General features: G+C 40.0%; 1 protein-coding gene across 1 annotated transcript in view; it reads left to right on the plus strand.

Moving 5' to 3' along the window:
- slco3a1a (solute carrier organic anion transporter family member 3A1a) overlaps positions 1 to 10,960 on the plus strand; it is a 35,040-nt gene extending 24,080 nt beyond the window's left edge. Inside the window, exons 3-10 of the mRNA XM_069708704.1 lie at positions 3,744 to 3,842; positions 3,931 to 4,203; positions 5,008 to 5,172; positions 5,264 to 5,462; positions 7,668 to 7,836; positions 8,375 to 8,547; positions 8,678 to 8,742; positions 9,229 to 10,960. Of these exons, the coding sequence (XP_069564805.1) occupies positions 3,744 to 3,842; positions 3,931 to 4,203; positions 5,008 to 5,172; positions 5,264 to 5,462; positions 7,668 to 7,836; positions 8,375 to 8,547; positions 8,678 to 8,742; positions 9,229 to 9,581 (1,496 nt within the window). The 3' untranslated portion in view covers positions 9,582 to 10,960. The remainder of the gene's footprint in view (positions 1 to 3,743; positions 3,843 to 3,930; positions 4,204 to 5,007; positions 5,173 to 5,263; positions 5,463 to 7,667; positions 7,837 to 8,374; positions 8,548 to 8,677; positions 8,743 to 9,228) is intronic.

Raw genomic sequence — 10,960 nt, forward strand, 5'->3', positions numbered from 1 at the left:
AGGCAGGCTGGCTTTTTTTCTTTATCTGTTGCAAGGATTTAGCCATTTTAATACGAGGACTCGCCTCCACATGTGCTTAGAACAAAGACGGCAAACAAGGGGCCTCCAAAGCTGGCTAACTACCATGCTATGTCTTGTTTGTTAACTCATTGTACACCTAAATTATAAAAATGACAACTTGCCATTTTAAATGTACAACGTGTCAAACTGTTTCTTGGCTGGGAGCAGATAAAACTCCGGTAAATTGTTCTGCCTGGCTATGGAATAATCCAGCATATTATAACTATATTAAATTACAATTTGCTGCTTTTAAGATTAACGTATAACATGTTATATACATGTTACATTTAAATTCATTACTGAGCTATGGAAGTGTTGGAAGGCAAGTTTTTTGGGGCTTTTGACAAAGCAAGGATTAATTGTCCCTCTGTTTTTAATGCTAAACTAATCGAACCAGCTTCATATTTAGCATACAGAGACGAGAGTGGGATCAATGTTGTAATCTGTTCCAAAATATCAACCTACTCCTTTCAGTCCAGAGCACGATCAAGAAGGCAGTTAGCATTGCTGAGCATAATTACATTACATTTCATTTAGCTGACGCTTTTATCCAAAGCGACTTACAATAAGTGCATTTTAACCACGAGGGTACAAAAACCCACAACAACAGGAATCAAACGATACAATTTCTTCAGAAAGCCAAACTACAAAGTAGGCATAAAGACCGGCTAGCGTAGGTGACATTTGTGGTTTTAGGGGGTGTTACGTCCTTAACTTTTTGGTGCCAAACAATAATGACGTACAGGGACTTCCCAAAGTCTTGTTTTTACCGCTGCTTTGCCAAGCAAACAGCATATATGGTGTACAGAAGTGCTGGCGGATAACCTATAGTTACGTTACGTAACTACCAACAAAACCACAGCATTTCTGTTTGCGAATCATAATCAAACATGTTAATGGCTGAGTTTTAGAAATTGTATAGTTATTGTTGGTTTTTGTTTTGTTTAACTTTGGACTGTGCCAGGCTAGCTGTTTCCCCCATGCCTCCAATTTGTATGCTAAGCTAAGCCAGCCACACACACAAAAGAGTGGCACTGACATTTATATTTATGTCTGTGAAAGAAAATGAGAAAGTATTTCCCAAAATGTCAAACTGGACAATTAAAGGCGGTATGCGTTAGGCCTTTTGCCATATTTCCTTGTAGATGTTATGTTTAGGAAAAAAAAAAAAGGGGTTTTATCTCGAGCATCTCAGTCAGCTCTTGTTGGAGGAGGGAAAAGGAAAACTATGGAGGATTGAATGCTGGACTTGATACTTTGCTTATGTTTTGACTACAAGACTCAGTTGATGCTCATACCAACTTAACCCCGTTGTGAGATACTCAACTCCCTACACGTTTTTCAAGACAAAACAAGGGGAGAAAAAAAAAAACCGTTTGAAAATATTTTCTCTAATCTTTCCTGCAAAGATTATCACCAACTTCAAAAATTGCATCCCCCTTGTTTCTTGTTCAGAAGCAGCAGATTGATAAGGAGGCGCGCTCTCTCGTAGATTGAGCTTCTCCGCATGCGAACCTCGTGCTGCGGCACAATGTTATCATCAAGGAGACAGCGTTTCCTTGAGCAGCCAGGGGTAGGAGCGAATCTCGGTGGAAACATTTATCCTCTCTGTGGCGGTGGACTCGTGGGCCAGCCGAGCCATCATCTCCTGGGAGGTGATTTTGCTAACTGAATTTCCTCTTTGAGGTTTCCTGTGTTGAAAGCTGTGGTGATGTTGTTGCTATGAGATGACAACACTCAGTTTCTAAGGAAACACCAGAAACGGAGTGCACGGGCCTCATTTACAACACCGCAGGCAAATTGCATTGCAGACCTCTGTTTTTTTTTTTTTTTTTTATATGAAAGCCCTCTTAAACTACACACTTTGTTTGGTATCTAGTAAACACTCCCTGATGTTCCACAAAACATTCTCACTCCCGTGTCCATGTGTGTGCGAATGTGTTTTTTCACTTTATTTCATATTTACCATACAGATTATTTCGAGGAAATTTTCTTTATATTACAAAACGTCAGAAGCTGCCAGAAGAAAGAGGCACATAAAATGCCCAAGTGCTTCACCGGCACATCTGTATCTCTGTTCATTTCCTTGGTGGTGTGACCATCAACCGCAAACATGTTTCAGTTGTGTGCCTGTTAAACATAAAACCTCAGAGTTTCCATCCCAACATGAAAAGCCCTTTTTCTTTTGTTTCACTTTAGTTTCAGCTGAAATTGGCCTGTTTATGCCACATTGTCGGCACCGAGCCCCTCCTAGCAAGTCTTTCATCAGTTTCCTCTGGTGAAGAATAAACTATGATGCGAACGAGGCTGCATTAATGTGAATCTGTTGACTCCCTTCCGACTGTATGTGGGTGGTCAAGGCAGGAAGCAGGCTATGCATTCACTCCGAGCACCAGCAGAGGCACACAAAGCTTAGTCACAGTTTCCATGCCGGTTTGTTAAGTGGCTGCTCCTGGCATCCGAACAGCATCTTGCTGGAGAAGCCATGCTGATAGCAGCAACGTTCAGGCCGGCCTGCAGCCGGTAAAGGGACGTTAATAACACCACAGGAGCTAGAAGCAGAGTTAGCTGACATGATTTCATTTTATTTTGATGTTAATTTTTCAGTTCTTGTGTGTAGTAGTTGTCGAATTTAGAATCAGGTCTGGTTTGTGGCTGTGTGCTCATTGCCGTCCAGCTCTCCTCTCTCTGTTTAATGATATCACAGGAAACACAGTCAGGGAGAAATTTGTCTCCCAAATTGAGCTTTGAGTCTTCATTATCTGCCAGCAGTCTGAGTCACCTCGCTGACCGCGCTCTAATGAGGATTTTGGATCAACATTTTTTTTATCTCGAGCTGCCCGCTGGAGCAGACTGGGACAGTACTACTGGTCTCTGTTTTCAGGTGCCCTCCTCGCAGTGTGCGTATCCGTTGAGTGCAGTGTGTTACCCCGAAAGTTTTAGAGGGCTAAGCCATGTAAGTGTGATGAGCACAGTCAGTTTGTGTGCGCTGCCACCGCTGCTGCATTCGCCTTGTGGTTTTAACTGGCTGATTTGTTCTTTCATGACAGTCAAAATGTTTCCCCGTTTGCTGCCATGCTTCACACTGCACCTTCTGGGGGAAAAAAAAAAAAAGGCACTTAAAAGTAGAGCTGAAATTAAATAATGAAATAGTGTCTACTTTTCTATTGTGAAAGCTCACAGCTTTTCTGTTTTTGTAGTTTTAAACTAAACGTTTTATTGGGGTTTGAATTGTTCCTCGAACAAAGCAAGACATTTGAAGATGTCACTGGGTTCTTAGAAGTTGTAATTTTCTGACATTTTAAGGACCTAAACTTCAAATCAATTAATTGATTAAAAGAAAAAATAGTCAGTGATTAAAATCATTTTAGTTGCAGAGCTACAAATGCCCAAGACTAAATATATTTTTCAAATAATACATCATTTCACTGCAGTTTATATATATATATTTTCACAATCGAATAAAACTTGTATCTCCTTGATTGGTACAAAGGATGTCTTACAGATCTCATTGTTTACCAGAGATGTTTAGCATCATCTCTAGAAAGCTTTAACAGAATAATACAGAGAATCTAATGATTCTGGTTATTGTACTGGTTGACCTTTGTCAGTATAAAGTAGTTGAAAACTGATTAAAAATTAAACCAAATCAAACATTAAAGCTGACACTCGTCTCTGTGCAGGAATCCTCTTCTCTACACTGGTGTTCGGACCTGCCTGTGGCTTCATCCTCGGCTCCCTCTGCACTAAATTCTACGTGGACGCCATCTTCATTGACACCAGTGAGTTGAATATTCCTCCAGTTATTTCTGCTGTTTCTCTCGTGTGCTTCTCGGTGTGTGCCCTGCATTGACTCGTGCCTCTCCGCAGATAAGTTGGGCATCACGCCGGACGACCCGCGGTGGATCGGGGCCTGGTGGGCAGGCTTCCTCCTGTGCGGCGCCTTGCTCTTTTGCTCAGCTATCGTGATGTTCGGCTTCCCTCAGTCGCTGCCGACAAAGGAGAGAGAGGAGGGGGCAGAGAGCGATGAGGTTATGCTTCCTCCCTCTAGGAGCCCGGAGTCTGAGACTCCAAAGCCCAGCAATGGAGTTGTACAAAACCACGAGCCTGCCAACAGCCCCACCTGCTGTCAGCAACTCAGGGGTGAGCGTGCAAGATTCAGTGTCGTGCTGCAATGTTTTAACGCAAGGAAAAACAACATGTTAAATTGTTAAATACGTGGCATAATATTGATTATTTTATTTATTCGTTGTCAATATTTGTGATATGTGAATAACACTTAATTCAAATGTGAGTTTGATACAGTTGAAACTGGTCCAATTATGCGGTTGGACCTGCTCAGTAAAAGTAACAAAAGCACTTCATCAAGTAAATGGGCCGTCGTAAAAATGTAATAAAACTACAAGAGTTTTGAAAGTATAAAAAGTTATATTATTATTATATTACTGGACTTTATTACTGTTGTATTATTATTGATATTACTGTTGTTGCAGATTATACTGTTGTGCAGTTTAATCTATTAAAAAAAAGGCATCACAGTTCACATCACATGTTTGAATGTAAAATATTTTAGGTGGTATAAAGTACCATTAAAGAGAAATAAAGTACCTCAAAAAGGTATTTAAGAGCAAGATTTACAGCAGTTGCATAATATTCCACCACTGCAGCTGCTTCCAAGTTTTAAAAGTTTGTGTTAGATAAGTGACTTCATGAACCTAAATTCAACTTTTCAGTCTTGGAATTGGAATTAGCTCAGATGTGTCTTTTTTTAGCACAACTCCAGGGACTAAGTAAAGGTTTTGAAGTCACTGGTTTGTAATTGATGTTATTTTTACATATAAACACATCTAATCAAGTGAGACCAGAACAGACAGAGAATCCTGTCTGTCCTGCTAACCGTCACGCTACGACATTAATGCTCACCCTTCCTTATTTCTTTACGGTCAGTGATCCCCAAGGTGACCAAACACCTCCTGTCGAACCCAGTGTTCACCTGCATCATCCTGGCGGCCTGTATGGAGATCGCCGTCGTGGCTGGCTTTGCAGCCTTTCTGGGGAAATACCTCGAGCAGCAGTTCAACCTCACCACCACCTCAGCCAACCAGCTGCTGGGTGCGTAGACAGAGCAGACATCACACATGCACACTCGCAGACGTCTGCAATACATGCCAGCGTAGTGAACGTTTTGTGTTTTGTGTTTAAGGTATGACAGCCATTCCATGTGCATGTCTGGGGATCTTCATGGGCGGCCTGCTGGTGAAGAAGCTGAACCTCTCGGCGCTGGGAGCCATCCAAATGGCCATGCTGGTCAACCTGATCTCCACAGCCTGCTACGTCTCCTTCCTGTTCCTGGGTTGTGACACGGGTCCCGTCGCAGGAGTGACAGTCCCATATGGCAACGAGTAAGAAAAAAAACCTCAATATATGGTATTTGTATTTGTGACTACGGGTGAGGGCAGTAGTTACCAGCGAGATGAGAAAATTGAGTCTTTCATCTAAATTATTGTGATTTGTGCCTACATACTTTGTCAATGTTATTTTTGCTCAAAGCTACAAGATCATACATAGTGAATTAGTCAAAGAAAACAAGAAGATCACTTTGACTAAAAGCCAAAAATTGTGAAAGTCACTTGGGTTAGAGCACAGCCACTCAGGATATCAGTCTAATTGTCAAGTTTTATGCCAGTTTAGGCTGCTCCCCTGATATAGTCTTCAAGTTATTTTACAAAATTTTACTTCCTGGAGAACTGGTCTCACAGCTGTTTTTGCAAGAATTTCCAAGAACAAAACTTGTCCTGTAAAATCTAACCAATCACATGTAGCTTCAGCACATCAAAAGCTGTGGTTTTTTTTTATGTAAGATGAATGGACTGCAGATGAAAACTATACAATATGTACTCATATTTTCTTTACTCCCTGTGTTTTCATGCCCTAGATTGTAAACTAAATGCCCTGATAACAGATGTGTCCTGTCATAAATGACCAGTTATTCTAATAAATGAAGCAGTTAATAATATTATAGCAGTGGAATTTAACACTGCTGCTGAAGCTGGAGCACCTTGATGGAAGTGAACTGCAGGGGCACTTTGGGCTTACTTTTTATTCAAACAACTTTGTCATCTCATCGAGTTTGTAGAAATATTTTCCATTCAGGAAATGGCCTTGTGTTCTTGAGGGCCGACTGAAAATGAAATCAACAGACTCCACTGAATAAGACACTGACTCTATGAAAGAGGTTTAGAGAAAGAGTTATACAACAGGACCTGGCACTTCTCATACTGATAAAGTGGTCCGCCATAGCTATGTTGCCTATTATATATATATTTAACTTCAGTTTTCATTAATTAAGATGAATCACAGTCTGGTCATCAAAACCAGTTTATTACCATCAGTTAATGCATTGTTGTCTGTTGTTTACTACAGCTGGGAATCAATTTAGATTTTAGGTAAAGTAACTTTATGTGTTAACATATTTTAAACAAAAGAGACCATTCAAACCTCAAGAAATAGAAACAAACAATAACAAAGAAAATAAATGAATTCAATTAAAACAGCAGAACATGAGATTTTTAGAAAGATCAAATCAAGATAAATCAAAGACAAATAGACAAAAGTAATAACCGGCCAGGAATGCAATAAATTTGTGCTGTTGCTATTGATCAAATGTCTCAACAATTTTTGAAAATAGAAAGGGCTAAAATTATCAAACAATTGTTTGAATCAGTAGATATCTAATTATACAATGAATAAAGAAGGTTTTTAATAATTCAATCTTTTTATCTCAACTAGATCTGTAATGACATTAATTAATTAATCAATTAGTTAATTGATTAGTCAAAAAAATCACAGGCAGCAATTTTGTAAATCAGTTCATTGTTTGTGTAATATTTTTTTTTTTTTTAAATATTCATGATTTGGAGCTTCCTAAATTCATAATGTAAGGCGTACAGGAGAAAGTGAATTCAGGGGGAAATAATGTGTCATATATCCCTCAATTATTGTTGTGCACAAGCAAATCCACTTGTTTCGTGTATTACAAAGATGTGTCAGAACAGTGTTTTCCTGTGGATTCGATCACTTAGATCACTGATTAATCAGGAGCCATAGACCAACGAAGCTTCCGTATTGGAAAGATGCCAAATGTTTCTGAGTACAATTGTGTTAATGGGAGGTTTTTCATGTATTTTTTTTTTTTAATTATTTGTAACGTGCTTCAGGTCCACACGAGTCCAAGGTTCCATGGTCCCGTCATTAAACCTTTTTGACGGGTTCTGATGCTACATTTTGTTCTGTACTGAAAGATGATTCAGTTTCAACACTCAGCCTCAGTGTTGCATTTATTTCTTGTTACTTCAGCATAAAAGCAATATTTTTGTCTGTGCAGTGGTCCTCCACTGACTTCAGACCTCCATCACTTTCGGTAGCATAAACCCAACCTGCTTTCAGAGCGGGTCAGCAGAGCAGCGCAGTTTCCATGGAGATATTGAAAAGTGAACCAGAGAGCGGCCGGTATCGCAGACAAAGTGCTTCTTCGATTTTGTTTTGTGCCCCACGGGCGTAGTTGCAGTTGAGAAGATGTTGAGATTTCTCTCCGTGTCTGTGTTCAGGACTCTGCGGGCCGGAGTGAAGCCAGAAGCTCAGTGCATCAGTCACTGCAAGTGCTTCACCTCCACCATCAGCCCCGTGTGCGGCTCCAACGGCATCACCTACCTGTCTGCCTGCTTCGCCGGCTGCAGCCGATCGGGAGTCGCTCAGTCCACGTCGAACATCTCTCAGGTCTGACGATTTGCTTTGTGATAGTGATCAGCGACAGTTATCTCGTCTAATAGAATGTACAAGGATATCTACGTACCTGATTGTAGCACAGAAAACTACCAAATGGAGCAACTTTACTTTTTTTTTTTGCACAAGACTGTATTTTAAAGTAGTTCGGGGGGAAAAATAAAACCCACTGTTTTAGAGTTCTGTCATCAGCAAGTGCAGGCTGGGCAATCAAGTGGTGCTGTGGTTGTTTCAAGATCAGATGTCGACTGCAGATTAATGTCTTCTATATTCAAATCACACGTGGAGAGAATTGCTCTCAGATCCGCAGCACAAAATATCAGAGTTACTGCTGCCTCAGTGCTGCAGCTGCTGTAGTCATTTTTTTTTTTTTTTTTTTTTTTTTAAGTGCAGCTATAAAGCACAGATCCTTTATTTACACTGTGTCCGCACATGTGAGGATCAGATGTAACATATGTTCCCTGTAATATGAATTACTTGTTATTGTTCAGAGAGTCCTCGGTTGAACCCTCTCGTCTCTTTCTGTTCACAGAGCCTGACGGGTTGTTCTTGCATATCTGCTGAAAGTGAATTGGCCACGGCGGTTCCAGGGAAATGTCCGATGCCGGGCTGCCAGGAGGCTTTCCTAATCTTCCTGTGTGTGATCTGTGCCTGCAGCCTGGTCGGAGCCATGGCCCAGACTCCCTCTGTCATCGTCCTGATCAGGTATTGTTCTGGTTTAATTGGAGGATTGAGACGATTTCTTTTTTTTTTTTTTTTGTGAGTGATTTTGATCATTCACAGAATCCGTGTGGAAAAAAAAAATTCACATTTCTTTTCTCTGCTTCTCTCGAAGGACTGTGAGCCCGGAGCTGAAATCATACGCACTCGGAGTGTTGTTCCTTTTGCTACGACTCCTCGGTAAGAGCGGTGATCAGATTTCCCTCACTCACACGTATACGTGCCTCCGTTGACCTCAGATGTTTTACTGGTTTTTGTTTATTTTCATGTCGGGAGAAAATAAATCAGAACCGCCATACGCCATTACAGTGAAAGCAATTTTATGTTTAGGAAGTGGGAGAAGTAATGACATTTTAAAAAAAGTCTAAATTGAGTTATGTGGAAGCACGCAGCATACTGAACATAAAGGAGACATAATGTGATATTATTTGGAATAATGTCAGTGGTTTTAAGTGTTTAGTTAAGAAACATATTTGATAGATTGAAGACTGATATCATGTTGCTGTTTGAACAGTAAAAACAACCGGTTATCTTATCTAGTTTAGTTTGGCTTATTTGATCTTATTTTAGTTCAGCTTAGATTAGCATTAAGACTTTGGCATTGACACAGAATGCATAAAAAAAAAAAAAAAGTGAGTGGGCTCCCTAAGTGTGTCTCTTCTACAGGATTCATCCCTCCCCCGCTGATATTTGGCGCTGGGATTGACTCTACTTGTCTTTTCTGGAGTTCGGACTGCGGCGATAAGGGGGCCTGCCTGCTGTATGACAACGTATCTTACAGGCATCTCTACGTGAGCCTTGCTATCATTCTCAAGGGCATCGCCTTCCTCCTCTACACCACCACATGGTATTGTTTGCGCAGGAACTACAAGAAGTACATCAGAGGTCACGAGGGCTACATGACGGCCACTGAGTTTTACCCGTCTCTCACCGACGGCCCCAAATCCGTCGACAGGACAAAGTTTATATACAACCTAGAGGACCACGAGTTTTGTGAAAATATGGAGTCTGTTTTATAGTTTGTAAAGCAAAAAAAAAAAAGGACAACTCATTCTTTCAAAGGAATATTTAATGATTTTATTCTTCTTTTCTTGAAAGGATAAAACAAAAGGTGTTTGATGAAGATGATCTATTTAAAGGCTCCTTCAGGTCACAGGAGATGTTGCTCTCCACTGCGTTCCACATCCTTGGTAAACTTTCGTTTACGTATCAGCGAGGTGTTGTCAAGTGTTGCCAGTGACTTCCCGTGTCAACTCGGTGGTAGAGGACAACTACAGCACTGTCTGGCTCAGTACTAGTTGTTTATTAGTGAGTGGACATGATGCTACTAAAACTATAGTTGCCATATTGTTTTAGGTCTGTCGTGATTCCAGTGATTTGTGTGAACAATGACAGTTTCCTCTCAGTCAGCACTGTGTGTTCTGTCTGTCACTCTCAGAAATGAGACTTAAAAACAAGTTTGAGTGATTCTTCAGTTCTTTGTATTTAAAAGTTGCCAAGTGTTTACAAACTAATAGCTTATCAGTCAATGCATTTTATTTCAATGCAGGAAGGTTTCATATAAAAAGAGAACAGAGACACCCTGACTGGGTTATTTTAGTGGCCTCTTAGATGTTTTAACTGTTCAGTTTCTTGTTCTCTTGCTGGATCATAGACACTGTTTTTGATACTGCTTAGACTAGACTGTGAGGTCTTGTCTGATAGGTTCAAATGTGCAATTCATATCTGATGTGGCCACAGTTATCACAAGTATCGTGTCAGGTTTGTTTTTCATTTTAGCAGTTTGTTTCATGTTTGTTTTTGCATCTGCAGAGTTTATTCAGCCTAATGTCTTAATAAGGGATTCATTTAGTAAGAATGTTAACTATTTTATTTTGGCTTTTTGCACCTAGTGGGAGAGAAAAGATGAAAATCAAAAGTCATATTTTTATGTGTTTCAACATTCAAATAAAGGAGAATAGGAGTAATATATTTGTTTAATTTTGCCCAGAATGTTTTATTAGATTGTGTTTGAAAGAAGAGTATAAATTATATATAATCTAACTACTGGGGGTGTGCGTGTCTGATGTCACACAAGATTTGGGAAAGTTTATAGTGGTGAAAGGAGGATGTTACATTAGTGGAGGCAAAAAGGAAAATAAATAATCTGTCTTCAAACTAGTCCTGTAATATTTGACTTAAAGGTTAAAGAAATGCTCCAGCCAGTCGTGTGTGAAAGGTCAAAGTGAAGTGCAATGGCTTTATACATGGATGTGTATTTGAATTCTTTAATGTGACTCAGCACGTGTGACCTGATCTCTCTGCAGTTACGGTTTTGACATTGTCCCTTTTCTTACACTTTTTGTATGGCAACATATCATTTATTTTACTCTGGAAATAAATTATTTTTCAGAAAATT

This window comes from Brachyistius frenatus, unplaced genomic scaffold (genome assembly GCF_029030835.1).
Source record: "Brachyistius frenatus isolate BFR_SWC_R1_liver_20210118 unplaced genomic scaffold, ASM2903083v1 Contig_77, whole genome shotgun sequence".
Lineage (NCBI taxonomy): Eukaryota > Metazoa > Chordata > Actinopteri > Embiotocidae > Brachyistius > Brachyistius frenatus.